This window comes from Apus apus, chromosome 4 (genome assembly GCF_020740795.1).
Source record: "Apus apus isolate bApuApu2 chromosome 4, bApuApu2.pri.cur, whole genome shotgun sequence".
Lineage (NCBI taxonomy): Eukaryota > Metazoa > Chordata > Aves > Apodiformes > Apodidae > Apus > Apus apus.
In genome coordinates this window covers 86,500,810-86,523,215 of record NC_067285.1, presented here as the reverse complement: position 1 = coordinate 86,523,215, position 22,406 = coordinate 86,500,810, and the positions used below count along the sequence as shown (strand labels likewise).

Sequence of the window (22,406 nt, the reverse complement as noted above, 5' to 3'; positions counted from 1 at the left end):
GACTACTCACTGTATGATCTGTACCTAGGCTTCCTCCCTGGAAGCTGAGAAAGAAGGAGGAAACTCCCTGGCTCCAGTGATGTTTGCTGCTGCTGTTTGTATCGACTTTCTCGTACTTTCTTCCCTACTGGGAGTCCCCACTGTCCCTATCCTGTCCCACTTGCTCCCAGAGTGACCTGCCTGCTCTAAGTTTGGCTGTGCTTTTCAGAAAGCAGCGTCTTCCCCATCCCAAAGGTACTGTCCAAAGCTGGCAGTGGGATGGATTAGGGAGGCAGGATAAAACAGACTCAGGCAAGGACCATAAGGCTTTCTGACCTCTAGAACCTCTAATTGTGATACTTAGTAAAAATAACAGGCACAGAAATACAAAGACTGGCTGTGAAGGCTTTAATTTATAGATGGGGAAAAAGAGGAAAACAGGATCTCGAAAGGTAAGACTTGCCAGAGTAAATGAGAGTGAAGAAGTAGATAGGAATAGTGTTTACTTGGCTCTAGTTCTTCTGTTTATTGTCATCTAAACATTTTAAAACAGCTCTTTATTCCCTCTCTCCATTAATACTTTTCCTTGATGTGAAAGAACACCGTGCCAATCCTCATGCAGTGGAGGTTAAGTCCTTTTACCTTGAAGTGAGTAAAATAGGGTTTTACTTTCCCTCTTACTTCCTGATTGCATCAACAGAAGTGTTGAAATGGCTCTCTCCTTGCTCTGGATGATAAAGTATATGATACAGTGTTTGAACATTAATAGACTGTTAGGCTGATTCATGGGCATTTCCTAACAGCTGTCTATCTCAGCTACGTATGGTTTCTTCGGAAAATACAGTCTTTGAGAGGAAGAAAAATCACTAAATGGGCTGTTGTTTATGGAAATGTTTTTGCTTCGGCAGGTGGCAAGGAAAAACAGACGTTTCTGGAAAGTAAGACTGGTTCTTGCTGTGTTATGGATACTTTAGGTAGTATTACTAGTTTATATCAGGTAATCCAAGAATACCTCATCTTCTGTGTGAGACAAGGTTTGCAAGAAATAGTATCTCTTACAAGATCACTTGATACTCTTGGAGAAACAGGCAAGCATCAGCATTCTATTTTTCCTTTCCTTTGCCTCGGTGGTTCATGAAACTACTGTGGCTACAGCAATTTGTTGCCTTCGATCCCTCTCAATCTTGTTTTCATTTAATGTTTCTCAGTTATTGATTTAATCTCTGGTCATATTGTCTCATCTCTGTCATCATGGGACTAGTGCATACTGTCCACTTTGCAAGTGTTAGGTGCTGTTGCTAAGCGTCTCACGCAATTGATCTCATTGCTGGTAGGTTCTGTTATCAAATCCGAGCATCAGTCTTTTTTTTTAATGTCAATCTTTATTCCCTTTGTGTTATCTTAAGTGTTTCCTCGGGCTCTTTGTTGTTTGTGTCTGCTTTGTATATCTGAGCTCTGACCATCTATCAACCCCAGGCTTTTTTTTCTACCTACCTCTGGAAGAGAGGGCAAGGTACTGAGGGCAGGTTAAGGAGGCAGAAAATAGCCAGAAACCAACCTTCCCTGTGAAATCTGATGAACCACAATAGGTACAGGAGCTCATGCCTATTTAAAAATGTGGGGAATATGATTAAGGAGAGCAGAGTTTGCTCTCCTTCTTGATCCCAGACAATTTGTTTCCCTTTCGTGGAGAAGTGGAGACACCTCTCCAGGGAGTGCTGCTCCCTGGCTCTGTACACAAATGTATTGGCACTAACAAGCAGCTCCCGGGACACCCAGAAATGGATGTACTGAGGCATGGAGTGGGTGGGAAGGCTGGAGGCAAGTGTGAGTCCTGGTTTGCACAGGGAAACTCTGTGCCCTGCAAGTACAAACTGCGCTGGGGGAGACAGTGGCTTTTTTGGTGGGGACCTGAAAAGCTAAGAATTTTGTGCAGATGCATGGCCAACCCAAAGCTCAAAAGGGCAGTGCATATGGTAAAGGCTGCTTTGAGTTGTTTTAAAAAGAGCATGAATAAGCATACTATTAGCTTAAAATCAAGGTGGGTTTTTTTCATTACTGACACTAGAAGTGTACATAATAACAGACTTTTCCTGTTGTAGAGGTGTGATTAGAGATGTCAGTCCACTTCTAACAGTACTTTTTAGTTTCGTTTTTTGCCTGAGCTGCTGTAATGTGCCTGCAGCCCAGTAACCCACCTGCCCTCTGCCTGCAATGCAGTTCATAATGCTGCATGCATGCAGATTTCTGTTCTCTAAATTCTTTATGGAAATTCTTACTCAATTTAATAATTCATATCCTAATTAATCTAGCCTATAACATCATATTCTATAGCTATTAAATTAATTTACATGGAACATGTTACTTTGGAGACTGCTCCTGTACAATATCTCATACAACAGACAGGTGTTACAGACAGGTGCTGCATTTCACATAATGAACAAATGTCAGTGAAATCTCTGCAAATCCCATTGCAAATCTGAGGTTTGAAAAATCTTGCCCACAATAACTTCAGCTTTAAAAAGTCACTATAGATTCTGCTTTTATTTATTTTTCCCTTCAGTGATCATCTTTCTGCCCACCAGCTGACACATTTTCTTGGTCAGCTCTGCTCAGAGAGGTCTCTCCCTGCAGTATTTTCTCACCCATGCTGCTGTGAGTGCTCCCAGCACTTGCAGCAAGGAGCAGAAGCTGCAAGGAACAGACACATTGTTACATATTTAGTGCTATCTTCTGGGATTATGTGAGACTTTCTGTTTCTCATGTGAAGCTTGCTTTGCTTGAAAGTGATTTTTCAGGTGTTTCTAGTGGCATTCACATCTTCTCTGTCCCACCCAGGGGCGTAGCCTCAGCCGTGTATTGTGTCTGTTGGTTGGGATACATTGCTCACTCTCTTTCCAGTCATTTCCATCTCTTCCCCCTGTAAGAGCGGTAGCTAAATCTTTATTTGACCTGTGCTTGTGTTGTGATGGCTCTGTTCCATTTTTGAAAGGCATCACAGCCTAGGAATCAAAATGGATTTGGGTGACATTTGAGCAGTTTAACTGCAAGCTATCTTACGGGGATTTGTCAGCTGGTGCTTTGCTAAGGCTTTTCCAGCTGGAGTCCAAAGGAAGTGCCTGATTTACTGACAAGTCCATTGCACCAACCTTCATTTTTCTTGGAGGCTGTCTTGGAGTGAAAGTGAGAGTGTGAGAGGAGTAGCCACTCATGTTGGTCTCCCCTCTGTTGTTAGGGGTGGAGGGACCATGTTCTGCCTCCATGATGCTGACACTCTCTGTTTTAACTGGCTCTGTGTTCAGCACTGCCTGCCTTTATGCAGCTGACAAAGTATATGACAGGTTAAAGATTATTCTAGTATGCTCTGCTACTGTTCTGGAATAAGCTGAGGAGGGAGCATTTGCCATATGTGCTGTGTTGTTCTAGCTAGTGTATCCAAACTTGTTTATCTGTCGCCTTCACACCTCATGTTTTCCTGTGACTCAAAACTGATTTACTGTTAACTGTTTACAGATATTTGAACAAGAGAGAATAGTAAAACAGACAGGAAAAAGGTTTAATTGCTGATTTCTCATGTTCTCCTGGGGCTGGATCTGTAGGAGTCCCATCTGAGTGATTAAGGAGAGAAGCAAATGGCCCATGTAAGCAGACTTGTTTTCCAGCTTTCTCAAAAATTGCCCTTGACAACCTTGGATGTCCCAGATTTCAGCCTTTCCAATCCCCTTTTTCTTCCTGCAGTATAGACTGGAGGGATGAATAATGTTTGAGCTCTAGCATTAGCTACTCAAAAGGCTTATATGTAGGGAATTGTCTGTTGCATTGCCCTTGTTTGGATTCCTTTGTGTAGTTTTTTTACTGTTATAGGAAGCATTTTATCCTGTAGGTGATATGATCCCACATCTTCCCCCGTAAGATCTCATGAAAAAATTACATAAATAGACTTTGCTCTAGTGGTCAGGCATTGCCTTCTTAGAATCCTAGAAGGGCTGGCTGCTCCTTATCTCTTTACTAGCAGGATGGGGAATCGTGTGCAGCCTGTGCAGGGAAGAGTGCTCATTGGTTTTGCAATGAGTCACAAAGACTAATTTAAAGAACTCATGTTGAGTACTGTGACAATTGTGATGATGGGATATGGAGTGGGGAAATAGCTAAGTGACACATTAAATCACATGGAGAAAAGCAGATCTTGGCTGGAGATAACCATGTTGGCTTTCACCCATTTTGATGAAATGAAAGCTGTGTTGACCTGTCTCACTTGTCCAACACCTAGACTCATAGTTGGTGAATCAGCACAGTAGATTTGGTGTTGATGAGGTAATTCACAGTTACATCTGAAGACTTCCAAAAGAGGAGGGAACGAGGGTAATGTGGATGAAAGACATGCTAAAAACCTTATTTAAAAACACTGTCATTGAATAGTTTTATGTAGAAATGGCATCAAGCATCCTTTCCTTTCAAAGAAGGCTGAGGAAATAGGTACGGTAGGAACTATAGAAAACAGCTCTTCCATCAATTCTTGTGTCTGATACTCATCCTTTCTCTCCTGTAAGCTCTGCCATTTGATTTATGAGTTTTTTGCAGGCAGTCTCTGAAGTATGTGAAGAGTTGGGGCAGCTGTGGCCTAGAGCAATAATTTCTCTCTTTCTCTGCATGACTGCTTGCCTGTCTGTTAGGGATTTAGTGTAAGAATGTATTTCTCTAAAGTCAGAATTGAGCAGCAAGCAGTTGGTCTGGCTGAAGATGTGAGTTGGTGAGCTTATGGACAGCAGAGCTAAAGGACAGGAAGACTAAACTTCTGTATCCCTTGTTCTTCTATGCTGGTAAATCTGCTGCTTCAGTGGTGGTTGTTTTCCTCACCTGCTCATTGCGGGTCAGCAATCCTGGATGGAAAAATTCTAATGCTGGGCCTGAATTTGAGGTTCCTAATTAATTTTTTTAATCTTTATGCTGCTACTAGAATGCCTTTTTGTCTTAATGAAGTTGCATTAATACTGTGTATCTTGGCTGCCAAATTACAAGAATGATACCCATGTAAACTTGTTAGGAATCTGTCAAGGAAATGCAGAATTAGTGTCTGTTGCATCTTTGACTTTATTACTTCAGTCTAAGTTTCCTGCTTCAACCATAATGAGGTACAGATACACAAAGAGTAAGAAAGCTACTCCTTGTGACTGAGTGTATGTTCAATCCCTTCCCTGGGTTCAATGCATGCATGCAGGGATCATGATAGTTTGGAAACCACTTGTCACTGGAAGTAGCAAAATTGCAACGTGCTTGGGCACATGTTCTCTCTCTAAATGCCCTCCAGTTATGCCACCAGCAACTGCAAGGGGATGGTACCCAGACATGGCATAGGCATGCACACGCATAGCAGAACGGAGTGTAAAACCTGATGTGGTATTGGAGAAGGCTGGTGCTACAGAAGATCTCTCATGTTTCCTGGTGAAATGTTCCTACAGGGGCCTTCTGTGTCCTTTGCAACCAAACCACTGGTTTCTGCAGAACAGAGGCTCATAGGGAAGACTAGAGGGTGTGGAAGCAGTGTGTATGCATGCAGCCTGGAAGAAAAGCACATACAGGGATTAAAATAGTTTATGAAGGTATTTGTCACCAGTACATGGCGCTTCTCAAAGTGTATTATGATGAGAGGCCTAAAGTTTGTTGGGATTTTTATTTAGACTAGCTTGTTTTGAGTAGATTCAATGCAAAATCAAGTAGAGGCAGAAAATAAATTAAGTGCTGTGCTACTTATGATATTTTAGAAATTTTTTGGTGCATCCTAACTCAGAGAAATTAACCTCTTCTTGGCAATGGTTAACAAGAAACCCTTGGTACTTTTTTTTTTTTATTAGATGTGGGGAAAGTAGTTTGAAGTTATATATATTTTATTCAGTCTTTGGTGAAAAAACCAAAAAGTTACTTTATTTGTGGCTAACCTTTGAATTTCTTGGTCTTGTCTTCACGTTGGTTTGGTTTTTTTGTTGTGCTTTTTTTGGTGCAGCTTTCAAAATGTAAGCATCTCAAGGAAGAAATGCGTGGTCAAATTCTGTCCTCAGTTACATGGGGAAAAAAAATTAAAATATAATATTAATATTTGTTAGTATAAAGCTGGAAGTTTATTGAAGTAACCCACCAGCAAGCCAACAGAACTTGTTCTGTTCTCTTCATTTGTAAATTGACTTTTCTAGTTCTGAGGCTATGAAAGTAAAATAGAGCAGGTTATTTTCAATTGTTTTTAATTCAGACAGAGGATCCAGCAGCCACCTAAGTGGGGTGACTAAAGCCATGCTTGTCTGTTGGTGAAAAGGTCAAAACAAAAGTGTGCTGTAAATGCTAAAAATGAGCCTCAAATAATAAATGAATTCTGGCTCTAAAAAATTAGCGCTTCATCCAAATGTTCAGCTGCACTAACACCTCCAAGCAGATCCTTAAACCCAAGAGCAGATGTTTTAATGCTCTTAGGTTTGCTTTGTCAATGTGACACGTCAACAGTGAGTTGCAGCCCTGCATTTACATTGCAAGCACCAGGCTGCTGGGGCTGGTGATTTGCTCTTTGACCTCATTCTTCCTTTGAACCTGCTGCCGCCGTGCCTGCTTGCAGCCGCGCCGAGCCACCGCGTCCCTCAGCCTCTTTGTCTTGTCATCCGCAGACAAGAAAAAAGCAGGCAAATTCCAGCCTTTCAAGAAGCTCTTCAGTAAGAGGAAGAAAAGAGAGCCTGCCTCAGACTGCGAGGAAGCCAAACTGAAGCCCAGTCACTCCTTTGGCAACGTCTGCAACAGCACCTCCTCCTCCGATGAAGAGCCAAATGGTGGTTTGAGGTAAGCTCACATGGGTCTGCTGCCAGCTACAGATGCTGCAGGTGCTTCATGGCATACTTTCCCTGCAAGGTGGTATCTCTGGGTCAGGACAGACATGTCCTTTCTGAATCTATCCTGTAGAGGTTTTGCATCGTAATTGGGGTGAACAAATAGGCTGTCTTCACCCTCATCTAATTTGAATGTAGAGTAGAAGAAGGATGAGAGGGGAGAGAAGCACCAAGAAATTGGATCATATTCCAGTGATGAGAGAATGACAGAAGGAAAGAGTGAGAAATTACAGGAGAAAAAACCTGTATGAGTTAACTAGTCAGCAATTTCTAACTAGGAACAGAACAGGAAAAAATCAAAACAACTCAAAAAAAACCCCACCACCCCAACAACATCATAAAAACAGAAGCAGACACACAAACTAATTTGGTCAGTAAAACTTATTTCACTTTCTAGCTGAAAGTCTCAGGTTAGTTGACTCCTTCTAAAAGTCTGCTTCTTTGGAAGAACTGTGTGCACTGGGGACTTTGAGTATCTGAAAGTTATAAAAAATCTGAAAGGATTTAAAAACCACACCAAATTCCTCTGCTCACAGAAGATATGTGTGTCAGAAACATCACCTTGCAAAGTATTTTCAATGGTGCAAAGTCATAGCTGTGAAAATGTGTGTGTGTGGGGTGTTGGTTTTTTTAGCTTCTGGAAATTTTGTTCCATTCTGTGAAATTCTGTAAGTTCTAGGTTTCCACTTTGGTTGCTGCAGTGCAATCTTGTACACCTCTTTTGCCTGCCCCAGCTTTTCAGAAAACCAAGACTGGGCATAGCCACACTGTAGATGGAGACATGACTGATGGCTATTGCATTACATTCCCTGTGCGCATGATGACGAGCCACTGCTGGAAGTTACAGTACCTTTTGCCCCAAGAGCAAACTAGTGAACATGAGAAAAACAAGAGGCATCATCTCACTATCAGGGATTTCTCATTCGGTGTAACTGAAAAGTCAGTGCTGCGTCCAGGAAAAGTCCCTTCCAACCCAAACAGTTCTATGATTTTTTTAGTTCTATGAACTTGTCTAGTTCCTCAGTGGTGAAGTGAAGGTGTGGCAGATCCTTGTGAGACTGTTAAATGCTTGCATTTTTAATGTATTGATTTTTCTAATTGCATTAAACTCAAGTCTTTAATGGAATAAGTCAGATTGCACAATTTAAGTCACAGGGGGTTAGCAAATGTGAAGGGTCCCAAGACTCATCTCAAGCGAAACATTTCTTTCTGTACCCATGATTTGTGAGAGATGCTTCTGGTTTAGCTTTCCAGGAACACTCAGTCAGAACTCAGTTTTCCCTGTCAGGCTTCATGGTGCAAACATGAGTGGGACTTGATAATAATTTTCAGGTCACAGGTAGTATTTGCCATGTTACAACAAGCAGAGATGTTCAGTGCACTGCATTAGATTGCTTTAGGGAGCTCACTTCTGCCACCCCTTTTTGCTTTCAGCAGCATGGCTTCCATCCTTTATATTTTTTTGCCTTCAGTACGATTTCAAATGTTTATGAATTTATGAGGTAGACAATCTAACTAAAATAATATGCAGACAGTTGTTTACAAGTGTTCTAACAGTATATTACAATGCCTTCCATTATTCACATAGAAAAGAACCAGAGCAAATATAAATTACAAGTAGTATATTTAGTAGTATATTTATATAACAAAAAATATAACAAACCATCTGCCTCAAACTCTTTAAGAATGTGCAATAACCATATGTTTTAAAAAGCTTAATCAAACTTCTAGTTCTACATTCCGTCAATAGAGCTATATTTCTTCATCAGCCTGCAAAGTGCATTGATTTGTTATCTACAGATGTTTCATGTGAACTTTTGGGCAGAGGAGGCTGTTATTTTGAAAAGATATTAAGGAACAAAGCTGCTTCAGGAGGTAGAGACAAGAAAATAAATTAGTATAGGCTAAGTAAGACATCTGTATTTCTTCCAAGACCTATGCTAGTATTTCACTGTGTGCTGTATTTGCTTACAAGTCTGCTCAGATCTAATGCCTGAATCTTTAATAGAGACTGTGCCCAACTGGGTGATGCAGACATACCAGGAATTATTTAGGTAATGTGCATATGGTGTAGATTGACTAGCTGAGTTGGAAGCAGTCTGAGAGATCTGTCTGTCCATCCTTTCAGCTGCTTCCTGGATTCATCAGATGCAAATAACTTGCCTGATGTCCTGATGTATGCACACTTCAACCTGTTTATTCATACATGTTGTTTTGAAAATCCCAAGTCAGAAGTTTGCCATTGCAGTTCGTCTTGCCATGCACTGTGAAAGACTGGAATTCCTTTTCCCACTTTTATATTGTGCTTCTTGAGTTTACAAAGTTAAAACTCTATTCATTAACTTTCTGTCCTAACCTTATGAACTGGGAGATAGAAGTTTTTATTACAAGACAAGTTAAATTGCATTTGTGGAGCTTCACTAAAGTCTCCAGAAGCTTCTGTTCTGAGGCTACGTTTGGCATTTCAGAAGTTTTGGTTGTGTCTTATTCATCACAGTTGACACTAAGCAAGCCTTGTGAGGACATACTTGAAAGGGCACCTGTGCAGCACCATGCAAAAAGTTTGTCATCCCAGGCTGATGTGGAGAGACACCAGGAAGTTACACTTTTCTTATAGAGGGTACATTAGAATGCCTTTACTTGGGTTGAATGCAATATTTCAAAGGACCTGAAAGTAGACCTGTCAAGTCTTTAAGACTCAAGTGTGACAACATTGATCATCTTCCAGGGAAAACTCTCAGCAAACTTCAGTCTCTTGAATGTGCCTGTCTGTGAAATGAGACCCCTATACTTGTAAATCCCCACCAAGTTCCACATAATCCCTATAAAACTTCTTCTCAGGCTGCCAACATAAAGTCATCGTTGCTATGAAAAAATCACCTAGATATGTCAGTTCTTTCTATATGCTGAGGACGGTGGCCTGTGAAGAAGAAAAGTGTGAGATGTCCAGTCTAGTAAATAACTTTCCTAGGTATTTGCTGAACCATCCTCAGTATGAATTGTTATTGGGAATGGACCGTGAATCACCCGGCTCTTTACCTAGTAGAGCTGTGCTGAACAGTACAGCAGCTGCTGCTCAGCCAATTAATTCAGCTTCTTTTCTGCTTGTGGAGACCATGTGGATAAGCTGTGTGATTCCTCCAAATGTACTAGTTCTTTGAAAATGCCTCATTCTGGCAAGCAGATTTGGTATTTTCTATTCAAGGTGTACCCTCATTGCACTTGATAACTCAGATAGGTTGTATAATTGCTTCATCTCTCTTCCATGATTGTCAAAGCTGAAAGCATTCCTTTGCAAATGTGAAGTTTGGTTTCTGACAAGTTTACCAGCAGAACTCCAAAATCATCTTTCTTTAACAATTGTCCTGACATCTTGCCAGGAAACTTTAATTCTAGAAATATAAACTGGGCATACACAGAGCTGAAGGAAAAAACGTTAGTACTTCTGTAATATTTGCCCACTGTAGGCTCCCAAAGACAAGCTTCACGTGGATTTAAGGCAAGTATCACTAGCTTATACAGATAAGCAAAATAAACAATAAAATGGTTATGGACCAAAGCTGTGGCAAGGAGTACAGTGTGTTCCCAAGATGCATCAGGAGTTTTATTGCTTGTGATGGAAAGTTCCCACGGGGGAAGCCCCAGGGTGACAAAGCAGGATGTTGTGCCAAAAATGCAGTACGTGTCAGGCCATACATCTGTATGGAGCTGCGGGCTGTGTGAGCAGGAGTCTCGTGGTAGTCTCTTGAATTTCTCTGGTCAGTCCACCTGCTAATGCCAAGAGAGTATCTTTGAGTTTGAAAAGACCAGAAGAAGGACTGGGGAGAGGAAAACAATCTGTTTCATTGTCATCTTAAGAGGCCTTAATTAAGTAATTTGCTAAAGGTAATTTTTTGTCAGAGACTAAGTGAGTTGGGCTGTTTCATTGCTGGTTTGCTCCTGAGTCCAAATGCCACCATCTGAAGGTGGAAAAGGGGACAGTGGCTTCATACCAGCCAGCAGCTTCTATAGTGCAAATTTGGCTTCTCCTGCTAAAGAGCGACCAAGGGAAGTGGTGGAAAGAATGTCAGCAATGAATAGGTGCAGCTTCCATGGCATGGGGCACCTACACAGCATATTTCTTGGTAGATACTTGGCCACTAGTGTCCTTCCTCAAACTATTTTATTGAGTACAAATAATATGATCAAGATTTGATCAGTCAGTTAAACTGTTTTATCAGCAATAAATTCCACACAGCTGTTGTTGTTTATCTAAGAGATATTTGACCTCTAAAGTACAAATTTTAATTTTACATTAGTTTGAATTCTGTGCCTCAATGGCCACAAAGGGCACAAGCACACATTTTCAGGGAGAGAAAGGTTAGGAAGCATAGTTATCAACATAGCTAAGCCACAACCTCTTTGATGGATTGAAATCTGAGAAAGAAGCCTACAGAAAGTGGAAACAATAAAATGAATTGCTGAGGGATATAAAGTATAAGGATGAGACATTTTATGAAATTTTTACTGATAGGGGAAGACTACATGAAGAGCTCATCCTCTGTAAGCAAGGAGGGAATGATGGCAACAAGTGATATCAAGAAAGTCACAATTTCGGTCCCTTTTAAATTTTCATCTTCATGGAAAAAAAAAAAAAAAAGCAGCACTAGGTGTACTTTTTGGTTTTAGCCTGTGTGAACTTTGCTACTGTGAATGCAATTTATATGGGCTTTATGCATACACAGAGCAGGAACATCACAGCTTTGAGAGAATATGTACAATAAATAAAACACATGTTCTTCTGGAAAGTGCCATCTGGGACCTGTATTCTTGTGCTCATTTTCACAGAATTTAGAGACAGGAGAGGCTTGTTCTTTGCTCAGCTATCCTTTTTGTGGTTCTTCCAAGCTGAGCATTTACCTCAAAAAACAAAATTGTTCATCTGATTTTTCTTAATAGCATGCTCTGCTTGGGAATTTCTGCAGGTATTTGTGGTCTTCCACTCATCCAGTAACAGCACGTTATCTAAGTTGGGTTTAGGAGGTGATACAGTTTATTCCTCTACCCATCTCTTGTACCTCTGTTTTAGTTTCTGAATACTTAAGTTTCATTTTGCATCTCATGTGAAGGAGAACAACTCATCTGCAGCAAACATGGCCATGGTTACTAACTGCTGATCAATGGCATTCACTCTCGTTGTCATAGAGACTGGCCTTAAAAATGTATATAATTATATTTTTCTCATCTCTCAGGAGGCTCTTTTATTATTGCTCAGGTAATTACCTGACATGTACCTTGAAAGAATACGTGTTGATTGATTAAGTAAGGCAAAAAAGAATAACAATCAGGAGAAACTGGTCTCTTTATTTCTGGACTTCCTGTTGCCTCTTCAGCAATCCCACCCTGTGTTCTGATGGCACATTCACCTTGCAGCTCAGACTTCCGTGTCATCTCAGTGGATGATGCGCTTCAGGTGGAGAGTGCCTCGTATGTTACTTTGGTGGGCAACAGTGAAAAGAGTAGGACAGAGGTTATGTTTGTCTTTTATTAGCATTCCTGTACTACCTGTAAATGTAAAATTTGGTGCAGATGACAGTCAGCAGCAGGACTTGAAATCTGATGTTCCTGCTCCTGCCCATCTCAGGGATTTCACGGACAGTTTGGTTTCAGCATATAATTTAGATGGACTCTTACAAAGCAGACTTATCAAAGTTGTTGATGTGCAATCTGTCCCGAATTTTCCAAAAACAGCTCATGATATTTTCAGATCTTCATCAAGTTAAGTCTTGCTTGTACCTCCAACTCAAACATGTAAGCCTAATATAGAAGCTATTAATGTCTGTGCATTGTTTTTTCTGCATGGCTAATAGAGTTCATCTCATGAAAATGATTCACCACCAGTTCAGCTGCTCAGTTTCTAAATTTGAGAGCAGTGAAGAGGGAAACCAAACAACCTATAAGTGATAACTTGTAAGAGTCTGCTTTGTTAAAATAGGAAGAATAAGAAAACTTTTTTTGATGTATTGGTTTATTAGCTGGTAGTGTACCTATGCATTCATAAATCCCAGTGGTTAAACATTAAAACAACCAGACACAGAGAATCAGAGGCTGTTGTGTTTTGGGTCCCGGGGAGCATCCTGATTCTTTCTTGGACAATTTCAACCACTACAACAAGGTATCTTCCATTTGTCACATCCAATTTTCATACACTAAGCAATTATTTTTTTCTGTTGCTTATCAGCCTGATTTCTGCAATTGGTTTTTGTCAGTCTCCTAATGTCCCTTGTTATTGCCTCGTTTAAGTGCCTTCCTGAGTCCAGGGAGTGTGCCTTGGTGCAGTGGTACTTGATGGCTGCCTTCTCCTGGAGCCCTCATCTTAGCTGCACTAATTTCAGTATATATCTCTTCAAGTCCAAGAAGAGCAAAGCAACATAAGTCCATTGTAAGGCTTTTAGAAACAAAGCATGTCTGTATTGTCCTCACTTGTGTCAGCTGACATGGATCCACGTTGAATGAGTTTCTTATTTCTGGGTTACAAGGTGTATTGCAGGAATGAACGTGTGTTCCAGGACAGAAAAGGTTGTGGCAAAGAGCCGCTTTGCTTTCTGCAGTTCTTCATTGCATGGATCCTTTTATAAGATTCATTACAGGTGTTGGTGAAATTAGAGTTGTTTCACCTTTTCTGTAATATATATTGCAGCTGAGTATCACGGGAGAGGAGTCACAAGCACCGTATCAGTGGCCATTTCTGACATGATGTACTGAGTGGCACGTGGTTAGAGCAGAGGAGGGGGAAAGCCTTCCTGAAATGTTCCCAGGTGTCTCAGCAGAACATAAGACTAACATCATGCTCACTGTTTCTCTTGTTCTTACCCTTTCCTGAAAACTCAGCTCTTCTTATGCTCCTCCCTCCTGTTACTGACTTGCTGAAGTCTTTGTGCTCCAGAAGCTTTGTTTTCAGATACGAGAGCTAGAACTTATAACCACTTCTTTCCATTTTATTACATATCAGAAATTTGCACTAAATGCCATCAACTTGTCAAGGATTTTTTTTTCAGCTGGTACCTGAGTGCAAAGATGCCTCACTGTCTACACTGCAGTTTGCATGTGATCCTGAGAACTCTTCAGCAGGCTTTCTCTCTGCAACAGCCATTAACATTCTTTTCCCTTGCCTCTCTTTCAGATGTTTTAATTGCATTCCCCTAATCATCATATACTTTACTTCCTTGCAGATTCTGCATGGCAACTGCCTTTTCTGCACCTGGCAAGGTCTAGGGCTGGGCTCCGGAACCAAGCAGAGTTACCCTCTGTAGTATAACGTGCTGTCTTACTTCCTCTCCCTTTCTTCTTATGAGCTAAATACAATCACTATATAGCACTTATTCTCACCAAGGCTAACTGAGACTTTTCACTTCCTTTCCACAGAATCATAGAATGGTTTGGGTTGGAAGGGACCTTAAAGGTCATCCAGTTCCAATCCCCCCATGTGGGCAGGGACACCTCCCACTAGACCCGGTTGCTCAAAACCCCATCCAACCTGGCCTTGAACACTTCCAGGGAGGGGGCTTCCACAACTTCCCTGAGCAACCTGTTCCAGTGTCTCACCACCCTCACAATAAAGAATTTCTTCCTAATACCTAAATCTCCCCTCTTCCAGTTTGAAACTGCTACCCCCTGTCCCATCACCACATGCCCTTATAAAAAGTCCCTCCTGAGCTTTCCTGTAGGTCCCATGCTTGCTGTTAACACCAACAGCTATGAGGCTGAATACAAGTTATAAATCATGACGTGCTGGTTTTTTTGAAACTGAATTTAAGGCCAGAGATACATTTTATATTATAAGATATTGCAGGATTGTGGAAATGTATATCTACAGAGCAAATTCAGGGTTTCTTCTTTTTTCTACACTTTGCCTTATTGTAGATGAAGTTTTGTATAAACACATGCTGCTGTTTGATAGAATAGCGTCACATGCAGTGGATTACCAGGTGGTGTGTGAAGCTGGACCATTTAGAGCCCTGTTCCTTCCACTATCCTGTGTGTTTCTGTAACAACTGGCAACTTGTCCACAACCCTCAAGTTGTGTTAGGGATTCACTTGCAGAATTACTAGAAAAGAGAGTGGTAACATTTCTTTGCATACTGAGACTTTCTGAGGTAGGAGGAGTTGGTGAGCAATTAAATTAAATTGGTGTGTAAAGAACTATCTAGTCCCACCCCATTACCTTCTTGTCAGAAAGCAGCAAGGGCAGAGCTGCTTCTTCAGGGAAGGCAAGTGAGGCAGCAAGGGAGATCCCACAGCAGCATAGGGGCCTCACCACCCGGGGCCCAGTCCCCACAGTATCTGAGTGAAACAAGCAGGACATTTTCTGGGATGGTGGCCAGATCCAACCAGCAGTACAGATAAGGCAATATCTAGATGTTAAGGCAGTCCAGAAACTGAGCCAGGAAGCCCGTCTGTAGCTGAGGGTCAGATCAAATGATCACCCTGCAGGTCCACAGTGAGAAGGCAGGGCCAAGGGCAAGCTGGGAACTCAGTCTGCAGTTAGAGGTCTAGATCAAGGGGCTTCGTGGCTAGGCACAGCTGTGGCTGAACTGGAGACCAGCACTCCTCCAGCATAGCTGAGGCAGGGACCAAAGCCTCAACTGTGATCTTAAGTGAACTTCTGGACCCATGTGTGTGGGTGGAGGACCTAAGTAAGGCTGGTCAGGGATATTGAAGCTTATTAGTACAGTCAGGACCCTGACACTTCCCATGATTACTCTTTATGCCCTTAATGATCACGACGTTAGTTACGTTATTAGCTTTGTATAAGATAAAGTTGCAGTATGTCTTTTGAAATGAGCAGGGCTAGTAACACAGAAGCTGCAAGACAGGTGATTGGCATCAGTGGGACTGGTGGGTCATAACAATTGGACCGCAGCTTTCCCAGAATTACTGGCCTGAGGTTTGGCAATTCCCAAGGGCAATACGGAGACATCTTTAGATTGAGCTCAGAACTGGTCCCGAAGTTAACTTTATGAAAAATAATCCTTCAACTGTCCTGGTAAAAATATCTTGCTTCTGTCTGTTCAGCTTGTAAGGACCCTGTTTATAGTCCAGATTGGTTAATGCAATGAAGCGACATGCTGTCTGAGCACAGCTGTAACTCAGAGTTATGTTGCAGCATGGATAATGTTCCGCATCCAGGCATGAGTTAGAACCAAAATTCACATTCCAGCATGGCAGGTGAAAGAGAGGACACTAAAAATACAGTTCAGAATTACAGTTCATTTTCTACTATTACAGTATTAATGCATCTCTGGATTGACTAGAAAATGTAATTTAATTTTTTCATCTCTAGCTGTCCTGGGGACATTCATGGGAGATGCAAAGTGTTGGAATCAGATTTCTTTTTTAAAACAAAACATTAAGCAAAGGCATCCTATCACTGCACTTGTCATTTCCCTGGGGCACTATTTTGAGAGGTGACTCTCAGATGTCTTTGAAGGGATTATACTATGGGTCGATACCTAGCTAAAACAAATTTGTTCTTGCTTTGAATGCTTTGTGAATTTTTTAGTGTTAAAAGTGGCTGTATGTTAAAAAGTTGGCTCTGTTTTCTACTGATTACAGAATTGTTTTTTAGTGGAAATCTAGAACAGTGAAAGTCATGAGATATTTTGTTCCTTAATCTCTACAAACATGAAAGAACAGAACAACTAATTCTTTCCCTTTATTTTCCAGTTTCTATTTCTAACTCTTTAATATCAGAGTGGGAGGAACACTTATGACACATCGAAGAGGCAATTGGTGATGTGAGCTTTCTGTACTAACAGTAATGCACTGATTGGGGATTATGCAAGAGCTGAGCACTCAGTGTTCCCTGTTGCCAAAAATTCCCCATTTTAAGGACCCCACATTTGTCTTAGAGAGGAAAAGCAGCTCTGGAGGAAAATGCGGTCTAAAATATAATAGCCACCAGCACTGAGGTAGTACTGAGGTATTCTTTGCAGTATCGCCCCTGTACAGATTCTGATGTACTTCAGGGTGTAGTCCCACAGCAGAATGAGCTGATCAAAGCCTGGAGTGCAGTTGTCCAACTCTGTCCAGGAGCTCTCTGGCTATGCAACTGTCATGAATATTTGTGGCAGTGTTTGCTCAGCCGAACCAGAAAGCTGTGTGGGATCTGGGGGTTTGGTGATACGTTCTTGGTTTGGTTTGGGTGGTTTTGGAGTTAGTTGTTCAGCCAGAACAGCTTTCTGAATTCTCTCATGTGAACCATGAGCCCTGAACAGTTACAAAAGAAGTGATGGGAACCCAGGGGATGGAAGATAAAGGGAGAAAGGGTGATACCTCACCCAGTGCTGACTTGGAGCAGCTAGAGCTGTAAGGGATTTGTTTGACATTTCCTAGATTCTTAGCACACACAGACACTTCAGCTAGAGTGAATAATGGGAAGAGGGTCCACTGTACAGAGGTTTTTGCCAGCCAATTTCATGCATAGAAGCATTAGATCTGTGATATTTTCAGTACCTATGTGATCTGTTTTACCTCTGGTTTTCTGGAAATCTTGCAGAAGTCTAAAATACAATAGAAGGTGCTCTCCCTTTCAAGGGGAATGAATTTATCAGCACCTAATTGAACAAAGGGTCTGATAAAGATACATTTTGCACAGGAGAACCCTAGTTTGGAATGCAGTGTATTCTGTGTATTGCTTTTTACAGCTAAATACCGTCAAACTCAGGTTAGGATGTCAAGATATGGTGTGCTCCTTGTACTCCATGTCTTGCTCTATTCCCCACACCTTTGACACCACTGGCTTCATAATTTGTAAAAATCCTATGGGATGCTTTGCTCTGTGGCACTTTTATGCTCTTGGGGTACTCTGAAGATAAGACATATTCTGGTGCACTCTGTGTGTCAAAGCCCACATATTTCAGAGAACCCCTCAGACATTCTCTAAAATGCGGTAGTTCTTGATAATTTCATCCTAATAACAAAAGGTGAAAAGTATGTCCTTAGTTTTGCTGAAAAACAAAGTATTCCTACCTGCCTTCAGGAATCTGAAGAGGGACATAGGTATGGCAAAAAGCTCCTCTGAGAATGCACAGAATTTAACTTCACTTTGACTATGGGAAAACTAATTTTGAAAATTTGTGTTTTGGAACTGAAACAGGAACATGATACTTGGGTTACAACACATCTTCAGAGAGAATATATCTAAGGATTTGCTGAAAGTACTTTGTATTTTGCTATAGCACATCCATAATTCATTTAATTCAGTCAGGTTTCTGGAACTGAGTCAGATGACGATTCCATTATTTTCAGCAGAAACAGCTTCTGAAGTGTTGTCATCGGTGTTATCCACAGAAGTGATCATAAACTGATGCCACTTATTTTCCCACATCTCTTGGAAGTGATGTGGCAGTTTGAAACTGTATTACCTTTGACTATCGCTACAACTATAGCCCAGGTCTCTGACACACCATGAATCTATCAAAAGCCATTCCTGCTGTCAACACACAAGGGAGGGCTTTCTACACAGTCTACTGTAGATGGAGATTGGGAGGATGGTATTGTGTAAAGGCTTCTGAGAAAATCTTCAGAGATGGGAATGGTGGTAGCAGGGAAGGGAACTCAATTATTCATCCTGTAATATAACTTAAATTCAGTCTTTCTGAAAGTAGAACACGAGGAGAGTGAAAAAAGGGGTGTTAGCTCTGTAGCAGGATGGGGAAGATCAGAATCATCAGCCATCAGTCCTAGGCAGTTCACCAGCACTACCTCAGCAGTCGCTCTTTTCTTCATAGAATCAGAATCTCAGAATGGTTTGAGTTGGAAGGGGCCTTAAAGATCATCTAGTTCCAACCCCTCTGCCTCCCACTATACCAGGTTGCTCAAAGCTCCATCCAACCTGGCCTTGAACTCTTCCAGGAAGGGAACACACAAATTCCTTGGGCAACCTTTTCCAGTGTCTCACCACCCTCTCAATAAAGAATTTCTTCCTAATATCTAATCTAAATCTTCCCTTTTTCAGTTTGAAACCATTCCTCCTTGTCCTCTTGCTAAATGCTCATGTAAAAAGTCCATTTTAGGGACTCAGGTTATCAGGCAGTTCCTACTGCCAGATCATCCCTACTGCTGGTCAGATGAAGTTTTGGGATTTTGAACTGCTAGCAAACTCCATCCAGTTCAAAAGCTGCAGGATGGCTGTTCCCAACTTTAATATTAACAAACTCATTAATAAGGTCAAGAACAACTTGCAAGCAAGTCACTAAGCTCTTTGGTGCCTGAATTGCAACCTTTGCCTACTAATTAGCTGTAGCAAACAACAGGGATAAACATGAGGTGTCTAATTTTAAGTATGAGAATGCCAACCCACTGGACAGTAAAAGAGGAGAATGGTGTCATACACACAGTGAAGGAACTGTGAGACAAAGCCACAGGTATCTGAGCCACAGAATTGCTGGGAAAATCTGTGAGAGATGTTCCTCTCTGGAGCACAATATGACCTGGATTATGCATCATCAGCAGATCTCTCAGCTGAAAGGTAAACTGGCCTTGCTTTCTGAACCTGCGGCAGTTTCTTCACATATTAAACCATGCAAATGAAGGAGGGGTTGACATAGGCTAGTTTGTCAAATTTTGCATGTTCTCCTCAGTCTTGGTTGTGAATAGACTTTTATCCCCCCCTTGTTGAATGCAATGCAGTTTGGTTCAGACAGACCTATGTGGTTGTATGGAAAAGCCAACTTTCATTCAGCTTTGTCTCAAACCACTAATTTTGCAAGCTGGCCCTGCAAGGAATTTGTCTCCATTTAAGGGATATTTCTCAAACTGTGGTTCATGTGCTGATTCCTGGATGGGGAAGGGAGGTGGATGTATTGCAATGCCATGCAATTTTACCACAGTGCCATGTACAGGCTGAGTCATGATGATTCTTTATAGAAACCTTTTTAGAAGAGGATTAAAAAATATACTTTTATGGTTTCTCTAACAGATGGTTTCTAAAATAAGATATATTACCTTTAGCAGCCCAAGGCAATCAAGTTGTGTTTTCTATAAAAAAAAATAAACCTAAAATAGGATATAGCATTAGCACCAATTAAATGTTTCCCCTCTTTGATAGCTAAAAATGCTATGAAATATTGACCAGCTCTTTGCTTGATTGTGTGTTGGTTTGTTTCAAAGAAAGTATGTTGTTAAAATATTAATTTTGGGTTAAAAATAGTTTTTCAGTTAGTCTGTGCTTGCATGGAGGATTAAATATTATAGGGCACAGTGTGTGTTCTCTCCAAAAGCTTGGGTGATTTATTTTGTGAGTGCAAATGTATTTTAAATATACACTAAAGACATTAAGAGGTTGTGGGTGGCTTTTTACCTATTATTTTCAGGATTTCTGTAAGAAATTTTGTTATAAAAGTCAAGATTAGCCTATAATTTGTTTTAAAAGGTTAATGTAACCCTATCTAACATTCTTTCTTGGTAAGAAAATATTATAATTTTTACATAAAAAGGGTTTTTTCATAATGCAGAAAAAAAATGAGATAAAGATGTAATAAATACATTCCAAACATTTTTGTAAGTATGAATAGAAATATTTTCAGCACATTTTGGAAGGGAGAACAAAGTTATATACTGATTTTCATAAATATGATTGGCTTTATATTTTCCTGTTGTTTTTCCTATTCCTTTTTCTGCAAGAATAATCCTCTTTGCTTTTGGTGAAGTTTTAGTTTATAATCACATAGGTGATCAAACAGAAGGTTGTGTTAGATTGGTATAAAAAGTGCATTTTTTTTCCAAATTGTTGATTTACTGAAACTGTAAATGGGTTCCACAGAGTTGTCAATAGATTATTAAAGGAAGACCTCTCAGTTGAACTTTCTTCTGCTATGGCTTTTGTCATGTTTGTATTTTACTGGCTTTCCACTCACCATAAAATAGTCTAAGTGAGACAAAACATCACTTTCAAACATTTTCCCCCAGAATGCCTTCCAAAGCCAAAGTAACAACAGGCAAATGTGTTTGTTTTTTTTTTATATATATATATATATATAATTATTATTTTTAATTCTCAGTTTTCTTTATGATGCTTTAAAATCTCCAGTAAAGAAAACCACTTTTTACTTAATCTTTTTGCCTGTGGATTTAGAGCAGCCATATAACTAGGACATTGGTGATGCACTCTCCTCCTTGGCATGGGTATCCAGCTCAACAGTAACACATGGGCATTTCTCACTATTTATTGCAAATCAGACCTGCATGGGATGGTGTAATAAGCTTCGTATCCGTTTGGGGGGTTGATAATAACATATTATTGTCAGTGTGATCACACTCATGGGGATAGGAACAGCTAAGTAATCAGCTAAATGAGGTAGCTCTTTAGAAGCAGGTTGGCTCTTTTTGTGTTGTAGTGCTACCTTTGCTTGGGACCTGCTGTCTTGCCTTTTGTGCCTCGGCCCAATGAAGCATGATTTCAGCATTTCTAAATATGTTGAATATATCATCATCATCTACCCAGTATCCTAGAAGTACCATTTAGATTTGAGGCTTCTAAGGAAAATCAGTTGCATTTCTCAACATCCCTATTAAAAACACCCCGCTCAGTATTCTTCCGGAAAAAAAATCTGTACATGAAGGTACAACGTGTTAAATACCTCCCTTCTGAGACTGTTTAAAGCTTTTATGGAGAAGGCAAGGGTGAGGGCAAATCTCTATGGTAGAGCAGCTATAATATGAAGGGTCACTCTTCTAAAATAATCACTGTGTTTATTTATTTTCAACTGTTTTAATTACAGGTCCTCCCATTATTCTATGGGCAGTCGAGCATTTTCCCATGACAGTATTTTTATACCTGATGGGAGAACAGAGGGTGAACAGGCCATCCAAGCAATGTCACAGGAGAATGTTTTAGGAAAAGTCAAAACTCTTCAGGTAAGAAATTGTAAGTGGGGAAAATATTTAAAATGTGGTGGGAAATGGTCTCCAGAATGTGTTAAATGTGGATAAAGGTGGGTTGCTTTTTCAATAGTCTTAGGACGGTTTCTCATCCGTGTAAGATATCTGGCCAGAAGCCATGTAAATAATTCAGATAATTTGCAGAAGGTCTTGGTTTTGGTCTTGAAAGGTACAGCAGTGATGCTGCAAGAAAATCTGTGGAAGTGTTGGCATTGTGTGCAACTCATTTGAATTGAACTCATGGTCTTGGCATGTCCTGAACGGTTCTAAGACCTACAGATGTGGTTCTGAGTGAAAAAATGAGGGTGATGTTGTTGACAGGGAATGGCATGCAGAATGAGACTTCTTTGTAAAGCTGATTTAATTATTCTTTTACAAGCATTACTTTTTATTTTTTCTCCTTCTGTTCCTTCTTGTCCTTTCAGTGGTTCTCATGAAAGGTGGATATGTTTATCTCTCGAAAGCAAACAGCACATATGTAACTACATAAACACTTCATTTGGTTATTTGCTTCTGAACAGCTTTACATGATCTGCTTTCCCTTCCAGAACTCTTGTTGCATTAGTGCTGTAACTATATTTTTTTCTTGTGCATCAGTAAGATTCCCAGCTCTACACCTATCTAGACCTTGACAGAGCT

The 22,406-nt window shown here is 40.6% G+C and overlaps 1 protein-coding gene across 1 annotated transcript in view; it reads left to right on the top strand.

The window, feature by feature from the left end:
• CRACD (capping protein inhibiting regulator of actin dynamics) overlaps positions 1–22,406 on the top strand; it is a 57,042-nt gene that overhangs the window by 11,838 nt on the left and 22,798 nt on the right. The window contains exons 2-3 of the mRNA XM_051616548.1: positions 6,630–6,798; positions 21,608–21,743. Of these exons, the coding sequence (XP_051472508.1) occupies positions 6,630–6,798; positions 21,608–21,743 (305 nt within the window). The remainder of the gene's footprint in view (positions 1–6,629; positions 6,799–21,607; positions 21,744–22,406) is intronic.